This window comes from Rhinolophus hipposideros (genome assembly GCF_964194185.1).
Source record: "Rhinolophus hipposideros genome assembly, chromosome: 2".
In the NCBI taxonomy this organism is placed as follows: domain Eukaryota; kingdom Metazoa; phylum Chordata; class Mammalia; order Chiroptera; family Rhinolophidae; genus Rhinolophus; species Rhinolophus hipposideros.
Genome location: NC_138048.1, coordinates 53,582,630 through 53,607,520, shown reverse-complemented (window position 1 = coordinate 53,607,520; position 24,891 = coordinate 53,582,630). Strand labels below are relative to the sequence as shown.

The window sequence follows — 24,891 nt, the reverse complement described above, 5'->3', positions numbered from 1 at the left end:
AGAAGCAAAAAAACTCCTACCAGGAGAAAGGCCTTTGGTTGGTACCTCTTCACCAAGGCTCCAGAGTTCCAGAGCTTTGTGCATCACAGGCAGATTCTCATTGAACAACAAGGCCAAACTTTGCTTCCAAAATTCCCAGTTTAATAGTTTTCACCCTGGATGAAGAGGCTTGGGATTCAGCTTTGGAGACAAGCTGGGACCGCAATGCTAGGAACTGGTTTGTGAAGGAAGAGGCGGGGACGATGGGATGTAGGGACACAGGCAACATCTGGAGCTCAAATATTAATAGTTTGTGCTGCTGGAAGCAAGATTCTTTTTTTAAGACTTTATTTTTTTAAAAGCAGTTTTGAATTCACAGCAAAATTGAGAGGAAGGTATAGTGATGTCTCGTATACCTACTGCCCCCACACACAAGATCATTTAATGTTCTTGGATTAATGGCCATTTCCATGAGGAGCCAGCCAATTTCTGGTGCCTCGGGGAGCATGCGCCAGCCTCCCCCTGAAAGAGGGGAATGCGCTAAAGGAAACTACAGAGATGTCATCCTATTCCCATGCCTCTGCCTTTCTAAAGATGAGCCATCCTCCTGCCCTGCTGTTACCACTCAGATTAAACACGTTCCCCATATTTGTACTGTATCTAATGACTGTACATTTCTGCTTCCTGAAAATTTGGGGCCAGAGGGATAAAAACTCACCTATTAGCTGTGGCCTACGTGAGGCATGTCAGCCACCTTCCTACTCTGGTATCTTCTATGGCTACATTAGCCACAGAATTAAGTACCAACTTCCCAGCCTTCACAGTCAGCTTGCTTTCCGGCCTCTTTATCCACTCCCGATAGCACATAACCTATCCTGGTCACATCGGATGCCTCCTGCCTTCCCTGCTTTCAAGCCTCTGTACAGTTTCATCTTCTGGAATTCTCTACACACACACACACACTGCACCCACCCTGCCAATTCATATCTTCCTCTTCCCTCAAAGTACATCTTCAGTGGTTAAGATCACAACGCAAAACTGACTAGCAAAGTCCATTACAAGACAATCAGGGACCAAAGCAGTTGGATAAAGGGGATACATAGGGTGGCTTGAAGTTTACTTCTAGCTCAGAGATCACCCAGGAGATTAGGATCTCTGCAGATATGTGGAGCCAACCTGTTTCCCTAAGGCACCCCCTTCTTCATGCTGCCAGGACTTGCACTACCCCTTAGGAGAAAGCAGGCAGCAGCAGCTGAGTCACACAGGCTGCCGGGGCCAGCCAGGAGCAGGGCTGTTTCTTGGCATTTCTCCCACTTCCTCTTGTGGCAGACTTCTGTGGCTGTGCTGGGATTCAGACCTATCTCTGCTCCACACTCAGGGTTTATTCACTTCAGTCCCTCTACCCTCCCCCTCATCTGTGATCGCAGTATCAAAACAATCCTAAAATGGGATGGCTGTGCTTGAATTTAACACCTCCTGCATGCTTTCAGTTACCTCCTGACACAGACCGTCCCGCTCACCTGCAAGCCGTGTCCCAGCATACACCTTGCCAAGCTGGAACAAGTCCTGGTACCTAGAGAAATTTACTTCGCTTACCCTCACAAACACTTGGTTGACCAAGCAGTTCTATCTCTAACTTCCAGCAGAAAACTCAAGTGGGTGACCAGAGGGCCAGAGCCAGGTCCCATCAGTACCTGTGATCGTGTCCCCCCCACTCCCCAGCATGTGGGCTGACCCCTCTCATCTCCTAGGCTTGGCCAGGTCTTACAGAATGGGGCTCTACTGAGATCCAACCACACACATTAACTATTTGTTAGACGAATTCATTCCTGGCACTTGGCAGATATTCAGAGTATGGCTGAATCGAAAGGGAAAGGGAAAAGAGGGACCAATGTCCTTTAGATGAAGTTTTATATTTCAAAGCAAGGGTGCTCTATAAACTTGTAATTTTCAGAACAAACTCTGGGCATGTCAGGTCCGTCCAGAGGACTCACAGTCTTAGCTCCATGCTGAGCCATGGCACAGGCCAGCCAAGCTGTGACAGCTCCTCGTTCCTCATGTTCTTGGGCAGCCTCGGCAGAAGCTTAAATTCCTCCATGGGTGTCTCTGCCGGTTGATCCTGCCTCGGTTCCTGACAAACACTTGACTTGGGGCTCTGCGCTGTTGAGCTGGCTCCAGGAAGTTACTCCTCAGAGGTCAAGTCCACTGGATTCACAAAGGACCCGTGCAGCTGGCATCTACGCAGCTCCATGTTGCCTTTGTTCCCTTCAAAGTTTACATCTTCAGGGTCCCACTGTGAAGAAAAGACACAAAAGGCACCTTGGTGGAACAGACGCTTCCATCTCCTACAGCCCCCCAACAATAGCTCCAATCCTAGTTCTCATGGCCCGGGCATAGACCAGGACAAACAAGTAACCAGGCCAGTATTTCTAGGACCTACTGGGGCAAACACAATTAAATAAAGGAATTAATGGGCAGCCATCCTGAACATACCAGCCTCATTTCCCTGCCCACCCTCTTTTCCCCTGTTGTCACCAAGTGCTTCTCTAGTGAGACTGAGTCATGTTCCCTTTATCCTGAGAATTTCCACCTCCATGTCTAACTCATTCCCGGAAAAAACCCGGCAAACACAACCCATTCTTTCTGACCCAGGAAAGTACCTCCTCCTCCAGGAAGCCTACCTGACTGCTTATGCCTATTGAGCTCTCACCCCCTTCTTTCTTTGGATTACCTGCAACAGTCATTTGCAGCTGCATTTGGACAGCCCTGACCTTTCTCTGGGCTTCTGCCTTGTCTTCTCAAGCAGATGATGAGCTCCTTAAGAGCAGGGCACTGGTCTGCCCTTGCCCATCTGTTTCCTCACAGTGTTTCCTCTAAACTTGAGGTCAGCATACTTGTCAAAAACAATCACTTAAAACCTAATTCAGAGTGGTGGTCACAGCCAGCGAATACTTCATTGCTCTGACTCAGACAAGTACAGGAAATTGAAATTTGCAGGGATAGGAGTGAAAGCGTAAGAAAAGAGGTGGGCACAAGAGCATGATGAAGCTATTTGCAGAGTCCTCCTATGGCTCTAATACGATGGTTGAGAGAGAGACTTTTGTACATGGGCTCAGAGCAAAGGGAATCCTTAGTGATTCCAGCCGTGGAGGCAAGTGGGGAGTTAGACTCAAGTCATTCGTCCACTAACTTATTTTCTCTTCTCTGGGCCTTGGTTTCTCTATATGTAAGTTGGGATGTTGGATCAGTAACTAGATAATACGATTTCTTTCATTTTTGAGTTTCTATGACTAATAATTCTGAGTCACAGGTCACATTTAACAGTATCAAAAGACCCAGAAAAGAACAAGCAAGGTGGCAGAAGCTGCGTTAGCCCAGGCCAGATAATCTATTTGGGCAAGAGAATAGAGCCAGTCATGGACATGCGCTCCAAACCAAATGAAACAAAACTCCACCAGATGCTCAAATCTGAGCTAAATCAATCAGTCCAGTCCTTAGAGGTCTGGGAGAAGGTGTTGAAGGCTCCCTGAGCTGCTGACAGAGAATGCCCATACCACGCCCGTTATAAAACACAAATCGTAACTTTGTTTTAGATAGAAAGAGCCTAATTCAATGAGTGATGTACTGATAATAACTCAACTGAGTTCTAATACTTAGTGATTAAAAACAGCGTCATGTTAAAAAAGACCCCATTCCCACTAACCCTGCAGGCCAGGGACAAAGCTGACTTGGTTGGTACAACTTAGCCCCTGTACCTGTTCAGGGCTGTGCCAGCCACTTCCAGTGCTAACTTCTCATTTACTTGTGGTTGCAGATTTGGGGGGAAACCTCAAAACAAATCCCTTCCTGACATTATCAACGATCCCACGTAAAAGAGCTCCCCGGCCCTTTATCCTCCATGGCCTGGTTGCCCACTGGCGGAAGTCGGAGCCTGCTCTCCGAGGATGGACAGTGTGCTTTGTGATGAGAGCTGTTTTCCAGCTGAGGCCCACATTCTCGATCACAGCTCTGAGTGTGCTCGGGACCAACCTCATCAGAAAAAAGGCCGATGCTGGCGACACACCCTAGACCCTATCTGTGGGTTGGGTCCTGAGGTTTGGCATTTTAACGAGTTCCTAGGCAGATTCTTAACTGCCCTGATGTTTCAGAACCACTGCTCAAGCTCCTGAAATGGCTCCTTCAGGGTTATTCTTGCTACCCCTGACCAATTCAGCTTCTGGCAAACAGAAACAGCCGGCCACTTTGATCACGTGAACTCTCTGAAATGGGTTAAGTATTCAAAAACATTTTAAAATCTTTCTTCTGATTCCCCAGAATAATGTATTTTAAAACTTCATTTGAGTGGTGGCTGGATGGCTCAGTTGGTTAGAGCGCAAGCTCTAAACAACAGGGTTGCCGGTTCGATTCCCCATGGGCCAGTGAGCTGCACCCTCCACAACTAGATTGAAGACAAGGAGCTGCCACTGAGCTGCCGGTGGGGCGGCCGGATGGCTCAGTTGGTTGGAGCGCGAGCTCTTGATAGCAAGGTTGCCGGTTAGATTCCCACATGGGATGGTGGGCTGTGCCCCCTGCAACTAGATTGGGGGACAGCGACTTGACTTGGAGCTGATGGGTCCTGGAAAAACACACTGTTCTCCAATATTCCCCAATAAAACAACAACAACAACAACAACTTCATTTTAGGTAATAAAAACCATTTGTCCAGGCATAAAGAGAATTTGAGCAAAAGATGATCTACCGTCTTATCAGAAATAATCCTGGGAGATGACAGGCACAGGTGATTGTCATAAAACACGCTCAGCTATCACTTGGAGGTGAGGGTGGCATGGAGACAGCAGCCAGCTGCCTGAGGTCTCAGAACGACAATGTGGGAGAATGTGTATCTCAACTACTGCAGCCACTCTCAGCACCACTCCCCTTAGTAACCTCAGTTATTCTGCTTGTTCATAGACCTCTGTCCCAAACCACGTTTCTTCATTGAGTTACACATCTTCTGAGTCTCTATTAGATGGTTTGGGCAAAGTGGAAAGCACTCTGAACTGAGAGAACCTGGAAAATCCCCTGATCCTCAGGCTCGCCTCTCATTTTCACATTCTTTTTTTCCCCCTATTTGGCGTGGGCCCAGACATCCAAGGAGGGGCTAACAAAAACAGGAACTGAAGTCAAGTCAAAGGAAGTCCCTTCTGGAATAGAGAGAGAGCACAATTGTCCATACCTGCTCCGAGTTTAGGGCTTCCCAATACTTGTGCTGTAGAATAAAAAGAGATAGAAAAGTGTTGGACAGATTTTGCCACCATCACAGAGCAGAGCAGAGCTCAGCACCTGCCCTTGTTTTGCTCAGTGAGCCAGGAGGCAGGCCCTCTGAGCGTCTGAGGGCAAAGGAATAGCTGACTTCAGCAAGCAGAAAGTCAGCAGCGACTAAGCAGCTACAATCTACTTAAATGATCATAGGATAATTGTGATAATTATGAAGAGCTGCAGGTCTTTGGAAGAATTATAACCCATACAGATTTTTAAATTACTATTAGAAATTATTGTTATTAAGTGTCATAGTAATAAATCTTTCATTTATTAACCACATGGCTGAGATGAGTCAACTCAAAAACCACAAAACTAGCAGAGAGAGATGCAAATAAAATCCCCACCTTGAAAATATGGGGTATGTGCTGCCAGCCAAGATTCATTTTTAATCAGCCTTTACTGCATGGTTGGTTCCACCCCAAGCCTCAAATATGTCTGAGTCAGATTCTTGAAGGGTGGCTTCTCGGTCTGTCTTTTTCCTCCGGCACTGTGTGCAGTGCCTGGGAGTGTTTCTGATATAGAGCTATGATTCTACAAATGTCTGTTAAACGGATCTGTGAATGTCTATTAAGCCGAATAGCTGCCAATCTGAACAATCCACAGCATCCGGCATTATTGTCATATTACAAGCAAGCTTCCACTGTTCAATTATTTTATATTTCCATTTTAAACAACTTTTTAAGATTTTCCGTCATACACAAAAAAGAATAATCTTGTGAATATTCATGGACACATCCTATTTTATTTTCCCTAGCTCCCCAATTTTTTTTATCTGCTAAAGTATTTTAAAGTAAACAATTTCATCTGTAAATACTTCAGTATGTACCTCATTGACAAGGACTTTTCCCTTAAATCCTAAGCACATTGCCATTATTATATCTAAAAAAAATAGTGATAATTCCATCGCAGTCATATTTTAATGACATCCCGCTTGGGGGAACATAAACTGAAAAAAAAAAGATTAATTAGAAAAAACACAAAATTACTGAAAATAATGATTCCACATAAAGTACAGCATAGAGAACATAGCCAATAATTTTGTACAACCATGTACAGTGCTGGGTGGGTACTAAACTAATCGAGGGGGCTCACTTCATAAATTATATAAAAGTCCAACTACTATGCTGTATAACTGAAACTCATATGAAATAATATTGAATGTCTACTGTAACTGAAAAAAATAAATAATTTAAAAAATTAATGGTTCCATGCACACTTCAAGACAGAAATGTTGATGACAACATAGGAATTAAAAAAGTTAAATAACTTTTACAAATAAATACAGATGTTCACGCAAAACAGAAATAGCAATCTGTTGTTATTACAGTGAGTGTTTTGTTTGTTTGTTAAAAAATTTACTAAATGCATGGAGTATTAAGCAGCCATAAAGAAGAATGAAATCTTACCATTTGCAACAGTATGGATGGACCTAGAGAACACTATGCTAAGTGAAATAAGTCAGATGGAGAAAGACAAATACTATATGATCTCACTTATATGTGGAATCTAAAGAAAAGAATAACTGAACGAACTAATCAGAAACAGCCTCAGAGATGAAGAAAAACAGGGTTGCTAGATGGGAGGGGGGTGTGGGGATAAGGGGGAAGATGAGGGGATTAGAAAGCACAATCAGTAACCACAAGATTGCCATGGGGATATGAAAGACAGTTTCACGAATATAATCAATAAAGTTGTAAAGATTTTGTAGTGTATCTGATGGACACTTTTCTTATTAGGCAGACCAATTCATGGTCGGTGTAGATGCCTGACCACTACATTGTACACCTGAAGCTGAAGCTGAACAGTAATGAACGTGAACTAAAATTATATATATATATATATATATATATATTTATAAGAAGTGAAGTACAGCATTAGAAATAGAGACAGTGGAAATGTAAAGGCTGTAAGCGATGTCAGAGGGGTAGTAGATCGGGGGAGGGGTGTTACCACTTTGTGAGGGATATAAATGATGTCCAACTATTAAAAAACAACAACAAAAAACAAAAAACAAAACACACACAAAAAATTTACTAAATGCCATGTGATAAAGGGGATTGTATCCTGGAACAGAATAAGAACACTAATGGAAAAACTCGTGAAGTCCAAATGAAGTCTGTAGTTTAGTTAATAGTGCTGAAATAATGTTAATTTGTTAGTGTTAACAAATGTAACATGGTTGTACAAGATGTTAACACTAGGGGAAACTGGGTGGGTAAAGGTATACAGGAACTCTCTGTACTATCTTTGCAATTTTCCTGTAAATCTACAATTATCCCAAAATAAAAAAGTTTATTTAAAGCTGAGCAAACAAACAAAGAAGCTTAAGAGTCCCCCCAACTGGATTGAAATGAAACCTTGAAACTGCCTTTGTAAATCTTCGGCACGCATCACAGGCAGTCGAAAATTTAAGAGTGCCCTCTAGCGGAGGTCGTAGTCAAGATTTCTTTTTTAAGTTACTTTTTAAACGAGTGATGATAATGTGCCTGAAGAGTACAATTACACCAAATCTCTGTAATTGAGGTCTCTCCCCACCCTCTAAAAAAGTGAAAATAAGTCACATCTTAAAGTCTTTTCCCCGTTTCTAGAGCAAAATGTGTTCATTGTTGTATAGAAGTTTTTTTTCAAAAAATAACAAAATAAAAATGGCCCATAATTCTATCTCCAAAAAAGTCTCTATGAAGTTATTGAATAGCCCTCTGAAACACACACACACACACACACACACACACTCACATCAAATTGTAGAAATGACTTTTCTTGCTTAAAATGCAATGAATAGTTTCATACATCCTTAAATTGTCCTTAGGACAGCAATTCTATCACCTTTGTGAACCACGGCATGTAGTATTTCCATTGACCTCATTTCTAAAAGCACTCTTTTTCATGCTTCTGAAACCTGTCCACAGGACATGTGGTAACTTTTCCTTTGTTCCTGAAGATTTTGAGGTGTGTCTTAGCAATTGAAGAAACAGTCACTTTGCATTGTGGGAGCTGGATGGGCCGTCACTGACCATTTGTCCAACTCCCACCTCTTATATTTGGGGAGAAGTGACTTCCCCCAAGATTGAGGAGGTGAGATGGTGCTGGACTCAGGACCGATTATAAAGCTTCTTTTCCCCTTCTGATTATAAAGGATTAAGACTGGACGGATACGTACTAGCTACAGTTCTCTCTTAATTTTATTAAGTAGATTTCCTTTTGACCTGATACCTTACAGACTTTTAAACATTCTACCAGATGCTTCAAAATCTCATCCTTTTTCTTTCTTTCTTTCTTTTTTTAATCCACACACTAGCTAATTAAGCAGTTCTTTGACACTTTGGATCAAGCACCATTTCACCTCCCATACTTTTTTCCTCCTCTCTAACTGCCCAAGTTCCCCGCACTGCTCTTGCTTCCTGGGCTGCTGTGAGAGAAACAGGATGTGAGATGAGAATAGGCGTCACAGGCTGAGGTGCTCTATGCAAGGCCCACCGCGTACCAGATCAGCAAGAGAGAAGTTCTGACCCACAATGTGATTTCCTTTATAAAGATGACACACAGTTTCACTACAGGGACATCCCAAGGTTGGAACAAAAGGGCCAAGATGGAGAAGCCATATGTGTTAAAACAGTGGGCACCAAGGGTTGGGAGCAAGCACTGTTCTAGGCCAAGTCCCAAGATACCTCGTAGGAAAGGACTTGGCCACCTTGGCTCCTGTTCCTGACTTTTAAAGATCATTTTCTTCTATTTTATTGAGATATAATTGACATACAACATTGTATGCTCCTGATTTTTTAGAAGAAACTTTGTTGCTCAAAAGAACTGAAGAAGTGATCTAGGGAAGGGCCAGAAGTTGGCAAGTTTGATTCAGAAGCAGGGTTGCCAGATAAAACACAGGACGCCCAGTGAAATCCGAATTTTGGATAAATAATGTTTTGGTGTAGGTATGTTCATCTGAAATTAAAATTTCATTGACGTCCTGTATTTTTTGCCTGTTAAATCTAGCACCTTACCAGGAACACCAGGAAGACTTCCTGAAGGAAGCAGGATTTCGCCAGGACTTTGAAGGTCAGAAAGAGAAGACTGAAATAAGCAGAGGAACCCAGAGAAGGGCAAGCTGCCTGGATGTGCTGAGAAAATCCTGGCGAGTTGGCCCAGGGCCAGACCACTAAGTGTCCTGGAGGTCAGGTTAAGGGGTTCGGACTTAAACTGTAAGTAGTAAAGAGCCGCAGAAGGCTTGAGAGCAGGGAGGCCATGGGGCTGGGATCGAGTATTGGGAAGATCCTGGGTAGGACAGAAATGGAAGGAGAGATGGAGGCAGGGGCCCAGTCAGGAGTGCCTGCTCTGGTTCCAGCGGAAGTAGTAAGGCTCTTCCCTGGATTGGGGGCAATGGACTTGGAAATGCTTCTAGACACTGAGGTGGCCAGAGGAGGTATTCTGAGAGTGGCATCTGGGCAGACCCAGCGGCCTGAGCTGCGGTGCTGTGAAGGGCATTAACGCGTTTGGCTGGTGGTTGATCCTTTCATTTTCTAAATGGAAGCCTTTCTACTTCTAAGAATTGACTCAGTGTGACTGACCTCCGTCTACCTCTTTCAACAACACACTGACACTTAGGGTCACATTGCTAAGTCAGACACCCAGTCCAAAACGGGGCTTTCAGAATGAGCATTTAGGGGACCAGTGCTCTCCTGCATCAAAGCTCCTTTACATTCTGATCTTGGTGGAGCTTCAGTATCTTCCCTGAGCTCACTACCTCCACCTTCAGAGCAGGTCCGGAGAACTGAATGGGCATGGCCTGTTTCCAAGGCTAAAAGTGCCGGAGTGAGGACTGGAGTCCACTTCTAGCCCATATTCCAGTGCACGGCATATCACGCCTTCGATTGTCTTGCAAAACCCCAGCAGCACCCACATTTGATCCTCATATTCCCTCTGTAATACAGGCAGGGCTGGTCTCACGATGTCTATTCACAGAGGGAGAAACAAAAACTCAAGAAGTCCAGTGCAAGTGCAGTGCAGGGCAGCAGGAACCCTGACAAGTGCCTGTGTCTGCCCGAATCCTGGTCAGTCCTTTCTCCTGCATAGCCGGTGCCCTGTGGGGGCCCTGTGGAGCATCTGTCCTCACCCACAGGGAACCCGCTGACTGCCTCACACGTTTTAGGATGCATTATCTTTCATTGTCTCATGGCAGGGTGAACCCACATCCTCAACTTCATTTCTGGCCTTTGGTGCCTACTGGAATATTCTGGCCTCTTTCTTCTTACTTAAATGTATGTATTTTCTTTTAAAATGAGCACTGCGTGTGTGTGTGTGTGTGTGTGTGTGTGTGTGTGTGTGTGTGAGTGATTTATTTATTCCTTAAAAGAATGATTTGGCTTTAAGAATGGCAAACATCCATGGGACTGTGTCCTAATCTGCTGGTGCTGGAAGCAGGGTTTGGAGTGGGAACAAGCAGTCCCAGTAGTCAAGCGCCTGAGGCACAGAATTAACGGGACACACAGGCCTGGGATCTGACCCTCTATCAGACAGAGCAATCTGGTGTTTGGCTCCGTGCTCATCCCCCTCCTGCCCTCCCCCTCCTGCCTCCCCACACCCCCCCCCACAGCGCGCACACACAACTGCACCAGCTCCAGTCACAGTCATTCTCCAACATGCAGACTTTGTTCCAATGACAGAAACGTCCTCCTTGTACGATTCCTACGAAGCTTCTTATGCCAGGTCTATGGCATTGCTAGGAAGCACAGAAGAAAAAAAAATGACGAAATGCTCTTTTGTCACAAAACTGTACTTAATCTTTTCTTGCATGCCAGGGGCTAAAAAAAATAAAACTTTTAAAAGACAGAGGAACAGTTTCAATGCTGGGGGAAAGTCAACCCTGCACTCATAAACAGGAAAGTGAGAAGGCTACGCCCAAAAGCCTTGCTCTGTCTGGCCTCGGCCCCCACCTCTGGACCATGGGGGCAGTCATCCTTACTCAACATCTGTCCAGTACGCCCTCCGGATGACGGTGCCAGGACTGGGTCTACCTTGTGTGAAATGGGTAAGTGAGTGAGCGAATGAATGAGTGGATCCACAGTCTCTGTGGAGTGTGCCATCTCTTGTGGAGATGTCTGGAAATCTGCACAGCCCAAGCAAATGGCTTCTCTAAAAGGTCATGGGTCACATTGAGGCTCCAAGGTCATTCACCTGGTGCCCCGACCAGCCCAGCCAGTGGACACTTGAGGAAATGTGAAAATAATCCAAATTCTCCCTCCATAAGAGCTCCCACAGACTAAATCTGTCTCTGTCTCACCCCTTTGCCTGTTCTGCCATCATTGGAATTACTTGCAAATCCCAATGTTTTATCCTGTCTATTACAGACGGCACTCCCAGAAAACCCAGGCAGAGCACGGGTGAGTGGAAAGTGTCCTGGGGAGTCAGTTTTCTCATCTCTAAAATGGGAATGATAGTTGATAGATCTGGTCCTGCACACCTCCCTGGGTACCAGTTCCTGCTAAAGCAGTGGTTACAACAGGGATTTCAGAGCCGGACAGAGCTGGTTTCCAATTCCAGGTCTGTCACCTATCATTGTTGTTGTTGTTGACCATTTACTTAAATTCACTGAGTCCCAGTCCCCTCTTCTGGAAAACAAGAATAACAAAGGTACCTTCTCAGGGCTGTTGGCAGGATTATGCTTGTAAAGAATAGACTATGCAGTGTGTGGTTCCTGACATGTACACAGTCGCTGCTAGCAGTGAGCACTGTTATTCTTCTTAATGGATTTAAAAGCACTTAGCGAGTCAGAGTGCTGTGGCTATAGTGTATTGTGGAGGCAGCACTCTTTTTCTTTTTCTCTACCTTCCCCAGCGCTGCAGGAAGTATTTGAAATAGTTGGCATGTGCCCCAAAGACATGGACATAAAACCACCATCCGAGAGTTGAGTTATAAAATCACGAAGGACCACAGAAGAGAGACACACATTATCTTAATGACACACAGTGGCCCCCAGGCTCACAGGCCTCCACGGTGGGGGCTGGACAGCATTCACTTACGGACCCATGGGGCCAAGCAGAAGCAGAAGCAAGGTTGGTTGGCAACAGACACAGACCAGGAGAGGTGGTTGAGGGCACCGAACCCCCCTTAGCAGACCCAGGGGAGACAGGTGGGGGTGGCGGGCATCCCAAGAGAGGGGAAAGGAGCCCAAAGTCTCAACCCAATGTCACGAGATATTTAAATTGTGAAATCCTGGGAGTAAGAGAAGCTACACCCCAGAGGAAGTGACGACCTGGGGCCCCAGCATTGATCCATATGCGTTTGTCCCTTAGGAGTGTGGTCTGGACAAGTAAGGCAAAGATCAGACTCTCGGCCATAACCAACTGACCAAGTACCTTCCACCCTATGAGAGGGGTTTGGGACAGTCCATGTCCTCACGCACTTTTCTGTTAAATTCCACCCTGAGAAAATGTGTGCTATGAAACGGACAGGTCATATACTGGGTTACACTCATCTGTTCAAAGACACCTTCTGGCTCACATTCAGCCACAAAGGAACCAGGATCTTTAAGGAACATTGCTCTGAAAAACAGGGCAGGCTATCAGGCCTGCACAATCCCTCCATCCAGTGGCAGCCATTTGTTGGCAAGCTTGTGGATTAATTTTAATTTCCTTCTTTATATTTTCCAAATTTTCTATAATAAATATGTATTACTTTTAAAAACAGAAAATGTAGATTACCAGTGGCCCAATGGATCACAAACCTGAGAAAAGCTTCACTGTGTCCTGCTCATATATTAAACTTTTGTATTGGCACTAACATTTGACCTGTTAGTGTATATGTCTAGTGAAATTCTAAGGTGTTTCTTTACAGAACTCTGTAGCTTTGTCATTCATAGTGTATGCAGGTATGTTTTAGGGAGTGACACAGGAGGACTGAGCTGGGGGTTATGGGAGTGTGGGTTGGGGTAGCTGCACTTCTTAAATACATTGCTTACATGAGCAAAAACATTCATTTCCATTTGCCTAATTTAAGTGTGACCTTGTCCCCTTCGGATTTATATAGTTAAAAAAAAAGTCTAAAAAGAGAGAGATAATAGAGTAGGAGAAGAATAAGGAGTGCCAAACAGAAATGACCCACACTAGCCACAAAGACAAATGTCCGAATTTCTCAAGGTCACTGTCCAGTCCTTACCTCTAATTGCGGGTGAGCGACAAATGTGCCCTTGTTTCCACAGAGTGAAAGCTGCTTCCCGCTTTCCCCAGCCCATCCCTGACTTGCTGACTTAACTGTCCCTTCTCCTCACTGAACATACTTTGTTGTCAGGCTCATTCTTTCCCTGTTAAGTCTTTAGATCTCTGCCCAGACTGCTGGCTCCAGGCTGACAAGCCATGTGTCTTGGGGGACTGGATCCAAGAAATAAACAACACTGCACGACGCTGGGATACACGGACCCCAAATGGTCCTTGTTCTGGTGCAGAATTCCTCACTCAAAACCCAGCTCTCCATGACCAGCTGTGCTGAGGGATAGAAAAAGATGCAGGCGGCCCTGGCCCTCCACCTACAAACTCCTGCACAGCCTGGCAAGGGAGACAGGCCCACACAGCTCACCTGCTATACAGCAAACAATGGAAGTTGTGTGAGAGAGGTATATGCGCTGGGCACTCAAGGGAAGGACTTTACAACGTGTGTGTGTTTGTATGTGTGTGCGTGTAGGGCGGAGGGTGGGTTAGTTTCACATAACAGGTGGCATCTGGGTAGGATTCTGACACATGGAAATTGGGTCAGAGAAAACCCCAGGTAGAAAGGCCCAGAGGCTGGGAATGGGGAAACATGCCACAGACACGGCCAACGTGGACATCTAGGTGAGGGCAGGGGAGGAGCACAAAGCTGGGGGGCAGGTGCGAAAGGTCTGGAACCTCACACTAAGGAATCTGGACTTTATCCCACAGATCAATGGCTCTGAGTCTTTAGGATTTCAGGGTCCACTATGAGTTCAAGAAATTTGGGGGACTTACTTAGAACAACTAATGGATTATTTTGCCAAATAAAGCCCAAAACAAAAAAACTCAATGGCAACTACCACTATCATCACTTCATAAAAGGGCATTTTAACATAGTAGAACACAAATCCAGAATGAAAGACAGTCCTTCCACCCCCAAAATACAGTTGACACCTTCCTGCTGACAGCAGCTGTCCACTACACTGCCCTTGTTCTCCTTTTCCACAAAGGGAAACTTCCCCATAAATAGGGCTGGAAGCCACAGGTGTGGGGCTGAGAGTTACAGGACAGCTCAGACGAGAGGGTTACACCCATGTGCAATATCCGAAATGTGATGTTTTGTTTACGGATCCAAAAATTCAAAATGAGGCAAAGTTTGTGAAAGTGCCAGGCTTGTATGAGGTCAGACAATTAAGCTCGCAAACTCATCCTAGAAAAAGTGCTACCTACCTCATTGCTGAATATCACTATCATCACCTTAGAAGTACTCCCCTTGGGAAGCTATGCACTGATGCCAGTGCCTAGTCCACCCTTCAAAGCAATTTTGGAACTCTTTTTCTGGAATGGCCATCAGAGCTGTTGTCATATTACCCTTGATGTCCTGAATGTCATCAAAATGTCTTCCTTTCAATATTTCCTTTATCTTCAGGTAAAGAAAGAAGTCATTGGGGGCCAGATCAGGTGAGTAGGGAGGGTGTTCCAGTACAGCTATTTGTTTACTGGCTAAAAACTCCCTCACAGACAGTGCTGTGTGAGCTGGTGCACTGCCCTGATGCAGGAGCCATGCAGTGTTGGCGAAAAGTTCAGGTTGTCTAACTTTTTCACGCAGCCTTTTCAGCACTTTTACATAGCAAACTTGGTTAACTGTCCAGTTGGTACAAATTCAGAATGAATAATCCCTCTGATATCAAAAAAGGTTAGCAACATTGTTGCAACAAGTTCGCCAATTTAATTGTCAGACCTCTATGACACCGCCCCCTCCCCCCCCCCTCCCCCGGCCCCCTCCCCGCCGTAACCCTGATGGCACCATAGGATTCTGCTGCTCCTGGGATGGAGGGGAAGCTTCCATGGTCAGATGAGTTGGGAAACACTGAGACCCTTTCAAAGTTTATTATTCGTGCATTTATTTGCCTAAGACTTGAATGTGCAAGTGATTCTTGGAGACCACGCTGCACTACGCAATGTTTCCCTGACTCATCTGCCTGTGGAAAGCCCTTCTCAGCACTGACAGTGTGGGAAACTCCTCACACAGAAGCCAGCAGAGGCTTATTCCGTATTTAGCATGCGTGAGGTTAGCGTGGGTGGATTTCACAACCGCAGCACAAGCACTCAGGAGGCACTGGTAAGGGTTGGTGAAGGAGGGCAACCATGCACCCCTCCGCAAGCAACCGCGTGTACCTCAAGGTCGGAGTTGATGGAGGGGACCTCGGAGGAGCTGCTGGAAGACACGCGGGCCCGGATGACCTGAACGGGAGGGTAGAAGGGGGGCTCCTGCAGGGATGCAGCTCCGGTGTTTGTTTGTCCGTCGCCAGGCAGCCTGGTGGCGCTGCAGCCTGCCTGCAAGGTGTGTGGGGAAGGGCGGGCAGGAAGCTGACTTCTTTTCTTTACTTTTGAATTGTAAAAGCACGCACATACTCCAGTATTCAAAAGGTAGGAAAGGGTGTAGAGTGCAACGCCTACCTCCACCCTCCTCCACCAGCCACCTAGTCCTCCCAGAGGCAGCCAGAGCTCACTTTCCTGTGTATCCTTCCAGACAGTCGAAACACGTGATCAAATGCATATATATGCACATACATGTATATATTTCCACAAATGGTAGCATGTTCCACACTCTCTCATGCAGCTTGCTGTTTTAAAAACTTAGTATGTCGTAGAGATACTATTAGATCAGACTTTTTGGTAGCATTGTATAGGTGTTCCCAATCTACTGATGGATCTTTAGCGTATTTCCAGTCTCTTTTACAATCAATACTGATTGCAAAAGTAAATTATATTGTACATCTAAAATGTCAGGGGATTTAAAGGATACATTCCTAGAAGTGGAACTTGGGGGTTAGAGGGTCTGTGCATTTGAAATTTGGACAGCTGTTGCCAAAAATGCACCCCACAGATGCTTTACAGACTCATACCCACCAGCAGCAGAAAGTGAGCTGGGAAGGTTTAAGGGGGATTATCTATCTGTCTATCTATCTCCCATCTATATATCATAATCTTTCTATCTATATTCTATCTATTATCTGTCAATCGACCATCTATCATTTATCAACTTTCTATCATCTATCTATGTATCTATCAATCTTTTTATCTATATTCTATCATCTATCCTTCTATCCATTATCTACCAATCATGTCTATCCTCTATCTATATTCTATTACCTATCTACTATCTATCAAACTTCTATCAACCAAACGTCTATCAATCATCTATCTTTCTATCTACATTCTATCAATTGTCTATCTATCAACCATCTTTCTATTTATATCTATATCTGTATCTACCTCGGAAGAGAGCTTCCTCCCATAGGCCTCACAGCAGGAGTGGGGGCAGCAGGGAGGAGGTACTTCCTTAGAGATTCTTGAAACTCTGTGGGCTAGGGTTTCAGAGCCACGCAGGATTCAAGTCATTCCACTGACACACTGCGGTGGGAACAACCCACCTTCTGGACCTGTATCTTCCACCAACTAACCATGTCACCGTGGCAAGAAATTAATCCTCCCTCAGTCTCATTTCTTAATCTATAAAAGGGGGTGGTAATCCCTGCCTTGCTTCCTTTCAAGTGGTATCACAGGACTCAGGTGTAAATGACCCAGACACATGAGAGGAACAGCTACTCATATTGGACCCCAAATCACACAGGGCTTCAGCGTGACTGGAGCATGTCTTCAGTGTAAATGCATAGTTTCCTGTGAGAGTCGGCTGAACAGGCAGAGAAAGTCTACAAAGGAGACAGAGGCAGCATCTCTGGGCCACCCCTGGGCAGGGTGGGGGAGGTGGGGGAAGCACATGGCTCCCAGGCAACAACAATGATAGATGCTACAAATTCCTCAGGGCCTGACCACACCTGAGCGAACAGATAAACTTGAGTTTTCACACACTCCAACCTGTTGCTCCCCAGGACCCCAAGGCCCCTGACCTCTCAGCTCAGCCTGAATCTGGGCTGTACCTCTTGGAAAATCCCTCCTTAGGACTAATGCTCAGGGGTGGGGGCGGGAGGGATCTTGTGGTACCACTTGTTGCCCACTTCCAGGTGGCTGTCCAATCAGGACATATATCAACGCACATGACATATATCTCAGTACAACCCTGCCCACTGGGAAATTCTCATGAAAAAAAGAAAACGTTTGCTGACTGAGCTGGCATGATATGGCAGCACAGAGCGTATGTTCTCTTTATAAAAGCTCAGGTCCCAGAATCAAACAGGCTTAGTTTGAAACCTGTATCTGTAATTTTCTAACTATGGGATCTTGGGCAAGTGACTTAATCTTCTCTGCGCCTCAGTTTAAAATAATAATAAAATGATTAATTGTTAATACATAATATTAGGTTGGTGCAAAAGTAATTGAGGTTTTTGCAACTTTTTTTTAACCTTTTAGACCGCAGTTACTTTTGCACCGACCTAATAATAGTATCTACCTCGTCCATTGTTGTGAAAATTTGTGTTCATGATAATTTCAAAAAAGCCATTTATCAAGTGCTTACTTTGGTGTCAGTGATTAGGCCAAGAGGCAGTGTACATAGTGGTCAAGGGCACAGACTCAGGGAGAGACAAGTCTGACTCCTGATTCTACCACTGACAAACTGGGTGATCTTGAGCAAGTTCCTTAACCGTTGGTTGGAGGATTAAAAGAGTTAATCTATGTAAAACACTTGGGCCGCTACTCTAAGCACTATGACCAGTACAATAAAAATCATGGAAGCATTGGCTGTTATTATATACTCAGAGCCTGGCAAATAGTTAGCCCTCAATAAATAGACCATCATGGGTATGGAGGCTCTAGAGCCCAGGGAAGTGGCTTCCTGCCCCGGTTGGAAGGTGGGGCTCCAGGCTTCCACCTGGGAGCTGTCTCCAAGACACCTCTCGCCCTCTGCTGGGCACAGAAGGAAGAGGCCGAGGGCAAGCATTTGCTCAAAAAAATCTCAGTGGAAGAGAATGAAAGAGGAACACCCTCCTCTCGTGGAGTCTGTTCCCCAGCAGGAACAGACTCAAGATTCAAGTACTGGAACGGTTAAAGGGAATGCCACTTTTGCTCTATTATTTTTCAGAAGTCCCATGATTTACAAATGTCTTGTGTAAAGCTTTGGCTGCCAGGGTTCCGTGCTTTCCTCAGGGCCTCCCATCACCTACCCACCTTCCCATCAGAAGGATTTAATGGCTGAAGTGGGCACTTCATTGTGAAAGCATGCTCTCATTCTCCCTGAACTTCACTTACAGCACATACAGGTTACCTGCACCCACTTTCCAAGGAAGAACAACAAAGAATAAAACTTATGTCTCAGGCGCAAACTCTCTCTGAGTATCAGTATGTCCTGCAGGGGTGGTCCCACTGAACTCTGTGTTCCCAGCACAGCTACACCGAGAGCCTGTGATGTGACACACCAGAGTCTAGGCAAACAAAACGGAAGGAGACAAAGGTTATATCCCAGCAGGAAACAGACGACCAACAAAAGGAAAAGATCCTGCTACGTGCTTTGCAGAGCATTTTAAAAAGTAATAAAGTAAAGTAACACAACAGAGATGGAGGCTATTTTTGAATGGGTGGTTGGGGGAGAACTTTGGAGAAGGTGACATTTTAATTGAAGTCTGAAGAAAAGCCAACTATGTTGGAAAAAAGAAACAACAAAAAAATCTGAAGGAAGAGCATCTAGGCAGAGGAAGGAAGAGAAATCCTATGCCTGGAGGGAGGAGTGAAAAGGGAAAGGGAATAGGAGGCAGTCAGGGAGGGAGCTCAGCGTTGACAGGGTCTTGCAAGCCTGTGGAAGGGGTTTCCATTTCATTCTGCTGGAATGGAAAGCCAGAGGAGGGTTTTAAACAAAGGAGAAACAAGATGTAATTTACATTTGTAAGAGACCCTTGCAGATGGAGAGGATGGGACAAAAATAGCAGTGGAGAGGAAAACCAATTCTGTCGCTACTGTATGTAATTAAAAAGCAGTATTTACAAGACTTGAAAATGGATCAGATGGGCAGGGGTGCATAGTGAGGGAAAGAGAGGAACTTTGGGTTTGACCCAGTGCACAGAAAATGGTGTCCTTTACTGAGACGAGGACGATGGGGAGAGGTCTGGGCATGGAAACCCAGAATTCCGTTTTGGACGCGGTAACAGTGAGATGCCATGTGGTGACGCTGAGTAGGCAGCCAGCAGTCAACACTGGAGTGGAGGGAGAGGAAATGGACGGAGACAAGCACGGGGGAAATCAGCAAGAGCTGGTCTGCACGGCTGTGGCACTAGAGGGCTGGAGGAGGATACCAAGAGAAGGGGGCCCTGTTGGGACTGCACTTGGGGCCCTGGCATTCTTAACGTCAAGCTCACCAGGAGGAGCTAGCAGAAGTGACAGTGACGGGGAAAGAAGACCTGTGAGGGTGGCAGCAAAGCCAGGAAAGGGAGGACCCCAGAAGTCACAAGGAGTTTGTGAGACAGGTTAGTTAGCATATCGTTAGGGAGACAGGCAGGTCCCTGGTCTACAAAAAGCAGCCATATCCTCAAACTCCAGGTTTTGGAATGTCTCCTTCATTCCAGGACAGAGCTATGAGAACGTGCCTTGAGGTTAATAAATTATCTCAAATCCCTTCTGGCCAGACAAAGGAGCAGATAGGAATGGGTTATTTTGTTAATCCCTTCAGGATGGGCAAACAGGACAAACCTGAGGATTGAATTCTATGAGAAGGCTCCAGCCCCCTTCCCCAAGCAGGCAAGGGAAGGTATAAAAGGTAAGAACTTTTGCCTCAGTCACTGGGTACTCCCTCCCGCTAGGGAGCTCTGACCCTTTGCTTTCAATAAACTATCCTCTTTCTAAAACTCTTTGCCTCTCCTGGGTCCGTGTTTCCATTCTTCAGTCTCACGAGACACAATCCCGGCACTCACTCACTCAAAAATCCCCTACATCAAGCATTTGGGGACTCACAGAGAAATATTCCTACATCACTAGTGGCCAAGTGAGCTAAATCTCAACTAGGACAGAAATGACCCCAGGATTTAGCAAGCTGGAGGTCACCGGCAACCTGGTAGACAAGAACACTCTTAGTGGGCCAGTGGGACAACAGAGAGGACTTGTCATCTCTCTCCTTCTTTTCTCTAATCCTTTTCCTCCTGAGGAACCCCACATGCAGGCCAGAGCCCTGGGAGACATCTGGAGCCCTCGGTCTCCCTCACCCCCACATCCTCACTTCCCTCAACTCTCTACTTGCCAACTCTCCCCACGCCATCTCTGCTTCTCCATTTGCTCCAGCCTTGGTTCAGTCCATACCACCACTTTCCTGAACTTACAAGAGATCCTCACTGGCTGCCTTAATTCTAATCTCATCTCCCCCTAGTCTGCCCTCCAATATTGCCTGATGGCTCTAAAATGCATGTCTGACCCTGAGTCTCTAGTCCTGAGGCTTCCTAGACTTCCATCACCTCAGGATGATAGCTTCCATGGTGTGACGATCTCACCCTTGCCTCTTCTTTAGCCTTTCATCTCCCAAACTCACCTTCATCTACCCTGGAGCTCCTTCCTCTTTTTCATGCTTTTCTGCCTCCTCCTGTCCATTCTGCAGCTAAAGGGCCACCTCTTCCAGGAAGCCTTCTATAACTACTTGTCACCCTCTGGACCCCTGGCTGTGGCCCATGGCCACTCACCTGCTGCACTGGCTCAATGGTCAGCTCCATGTAGCGACTGATGGCTGCCATTGTCCTTGGTGACTTGCAGTGCGGTAGTGTGGTGAGAGGCACCCAATCCAAATTCTTTCAAGCAGAGACAAGGAGACAGAAAGGGGAGGGGAATTCTTAAAGTCAGGAGACATTTTCTAAAAACAAGGTCCCATTTTCTTCAAAAGAACCCCTGAAGTGTTTTTTCTATTATTTTATGGCATCTCACTTTCTGCTTCCTATAAGATGTATCTTCTCTCTCTCTTGGAGATCACAGTGGGTCAACGATTCCTAAACTTTTCTTCACAGTGGAATCACCGGGGCAATTTAAAAAAACAAAATAACTAATGTTTAATTCTCACCCTTCCTCCCGCTGCCAGATATTCTGACTTAATTGGTATGGATGTGACCTGCAGAGTTTAAAAGTCCCATAGATAATTGTAAAGTATGGTCAAGTTTGGGAACTAGTGCAGCGGGTGCTAAACGAATACTTTTGTAAAGCAGTGGTTCTCAAACTGTCAGGAGTGCCCAGTGCACTTATTAAAACACTCTGAGTTTAGGATTTGGTAGAGCTAGGTGAAACCTAACAAGCTCCCAGGCGGTGCTGGTCCAGGGACCACACTTTGAGAACCATTTCTCTAAAGGACTGATGAAGCGATTGCAAAGTCTCAACTTCTTCCCTTCAGAACCCTAAGACACACAGGGCTCTCTTTAAATATTGTAGCTCCCTTTTAGGTTATATTTCACAATAAATTTTAGAATGGATGACAATAACCTCCCATTGGAACCTTCATGGGAACTGGATCTTTGGTCCAAGCACCTATGTAAATCCCTTTTACCTTGGCCATACCCACCACTATCTTCTATTTCATTATCTCAGTCAGATTACATATTAATTTATGTAGTACGAAAATTAAATATTATATATATGTATAAAATGTGTACATACATGTATATACATATATACATACACTCTTGCATGTGTATATAATGTGTGCATATATGTATGTAAATCCCTAAATAGCATAAGTGGACATTTGACTATTTGACCTACATTGCTTAAAATATATTAAAGTTCATTAAGTAATCAAAAAACTTTTACAGTATATGTTGTAACTGGGAAAATGGAAGATCTTGTTTGTTCAGGACATCCCTACTGTTGGGCACGAATAGTGGTTTTTTTAAAGTGACCAGCTGGCCACGTTCAGAGGGACCCTAGGACCCCAGGCCTGGCCCTGGTGAGAGCCCGCCTCTGCTCCTTCCGAGTGCAAACAGGGGTGGGACTAGCAGTTCCCTAGCCAGTGAGACCTGCCTCATTCCTCGCGTCCTGGTGGTCTTCTTTCTCTGCGCAGGTCAGAAGGGCTTGGGTGTCGGTGCTCTCTCTGGCTTCTGAAGGAAATCCGAAGGCGCGCCTCATCTTGCTTTTCATCACCCAGGAAAGGAAGATGATCTGAGACTTGGAACTAAGGTCCAAGGAAGTGGAATGCTTCAGCTGCCCAGTGCTGCCTTCGGCTCTGACCCAAGGCCCCACCCTCTGCGATCCCTCCCCAGGATGGAGAGCTCATTTGAGGACAGGGCCAGGTATGACTCTACGCTTCCCCCACGAGGGTCCAGCACCCAGCAAGACCCTGCTTCTAACGAACACTTAGGAAATATGAGTTAATCAAAAGCATGTTGGAAAACATCTTCCTGGAAGGGCTTGGCTTACAGGTACAATCTGTACTGGGTTGACAGTGTTCCCCCACCTCACCTCCCCGCCCCACATTTATATCCAGTTGGAACCTCAAAATGCACAACTAAAAAATTAGTGAAGATGAGGTCACAGTGGATTGGGGTGGACCCTAACTCCCACAACAGGAGGCCTTATAAGAGGAGAGGATACACAAAGGTACACAAAGGGAAGAAGGCCATGTGAAGATTGGAGGCAGAAATTAAAATTATGTTCATAAGCCGAGGAACACCAGGAGCCAGCAGAAGCTGGAGAGACAAGGAAAGATTCTCCTGGCGAGCGTTTGGAGCCAATGTGGCCTGGCCTGGACTTTGCACGGCTGGCCTCCAGAGTTGACAGAATACATTTCTGTTGTTTAGCCATCAGGTTTGTGGCAGTTTGTTATGTCAGCCCTAGCAAACTAACACAGTACATGAGAAAATCAGTTTCTGAACTATTTATGCTAAATCCACAGGTTTTTCTCACACACACACACACACACACACACACACACACACCATCTCCACCCATCACTGTCTAAGCTTAGCTTGTCCTTGAGGTCCTTATGCCAAGGTCACCAGGGTCTCAGCACATCAGGCCACACCCTGGGGAACCAGGAAGGTGCTCATAATCACTGATGAAGGGCAGCCCTTATCCACTTTCCTCCCTGCTTTCCCAACCCAGGCTCCAGGACCAAAGAGAAGAGAGGGAATGACTACCCCTGCGCAGCAAGTCAGCTTGCAAAGCCCTTTCTCAGCCTGTGAGAAAGGCAAGGCAAAGATGAGGAAAACAGGTTCATAAAGGGCAGGAACCAACCCCACCTGGGAGCAGAACTGAGATTGGAAGCTAGCTCTTCTGATCCCAGGGCCAGGAACTTTCACAACTCCTTTTGCTGTCTCACAGAGCTCCAACCAACAGATAATTATTCTCATTAAAAAAAAAAAAAAAGGAAACAAAACAAAATGCACATTGCCATTGTGTCTGCCTGCCCCAGGTTTCAAACCACCTTTCTGGCCACTGGGAGAGACTTCCATCCAGCAAGAGGGGAAGAGGGCATGGCAGGGGCAGAGAGTAGATGAGAAACAGGCAGTCAAGCCCCGCTGGGCCTGGGTGGATACAGCGAGGTCCAGCGCAGCACGGCCGAGGGAGGTCAGGAACCAGGGAGTGGCCCGCAGCAGGTAGTCAGGCCGCCGGTCATGGGCCACGATGGCTGAGGCGTACAGGAGGCCAGCCAGGGCGAACAGGAGCCGGGTCCACAGGTGGATGAAGGAAAACGTCTTACCACGGCACTGGGCAGAGAGGAGAAAGCTGGGGCGGGGACGAACACTGCTACCCACAATCCCCAGTTCCCTTAGAGCTAAGCCCCAGTGCCTGGTAGCAGAGCAAGGGGGGAGGGCAAACTCTCTCCCCAAGACAAGTCCCCAAGGGTGCTACTTCTGTTGGGCTTCCGGCTTTTGCTCAAGCTGCTGCCCTTGCCTGGTGAACTGCTACTCACCCCTCAAATCCTGGCTTAAACTCAACTCTGGGAAACCATCCGTTCCCACTTCCACCCTAAGCAGAGCGAAGTAACTCCTTCTCCTGCGTCCCATCACACCTGACACGTCCCTGTACTGGAGCACCTTTCACCCTGATCATGACTTAGCTCCTTACACATCCGTCTGCCCGAAGGACAGAGGGCTCCTAAGAGCAGGGCCGAGGTCCCCATCTTGGTACCCCTGGCACCCAGTACTGGGCAGGGGCTTGCGGCTGTCAGCTGGGAGGACATGAGGGAGACTGAATTATGGAGAGCTAAGGCCAGACCAGGAAGTCAGGGAAATTAGAGGTAACATTCTGGAAATTTTGAAACCAGTGGGATATTTTTGGAGAATGAGTAATAGAAATATTGATTTTTTAAAAGGAAACATGCAATGTTTATATGTAAATACCCTTTATAGGTATAAAGTCATTTTATATATATACCTCATGTATACACACATGCTATATATTTCCAATTATACATAATTACATAGTATATTTAAATGAATACATATATTATAACTTAATTTGCTCATTAGATGATATATTTAGAGATATATAGGCCTTGACTAGGGAACAGAAA

The 24,891-nt window shown here is 45.8% G+C and overlaps 1 protein-coding gene across 7 annotated transcripts in view; it reads right to left on the bottom strand.

Annotated features, from left to right (window-relative positions):
* Positions 1-307: 307 nt before the first annotated feature.
* The window catches only part of TMEM44 (transmembrane protein 44), a 33,607-nt gene continuing 9,023 nt past the window's right edge, over positions 308-24,891 (bottom strand). For 2 of the 7 annotated variants that reach the window (XM_081074224.1, XM_081074226.1), the window contains exons 6-11: positions 23,912-24,082; positions 22,398-22,535; positions 21,077-21,181; positions 15,636-15,794; positions 5,195-5,227; positions 308-2,272 (exon numbers count right to left, since the gene is read on the bottom strand). In XM_081074224.1, the coding sequence (XP_080930350.1) occupies positions 2,162-2,272; positions 5,195-5,227; positions 15,636-15,794; positions 21,077-21,181; positions 22,398-22,535; positions 23,912-24,082 (717 nt within the window). In that variant the 3' untranslated portion in view covers positions 308-2,161. The remainder of the gene's footprint in view (positions 2,273-5,194; positions 5,228-15,635; positions 15,795-21,076; positions 21,182-22,397; positions 22,536-23,911; positions 24,083-24,891) is intronic. The other 5 variants (XM_081074227.1, XM_081074225.1, XM_081074229.1 and 2 more) reach the window with 5 other exon arrangements.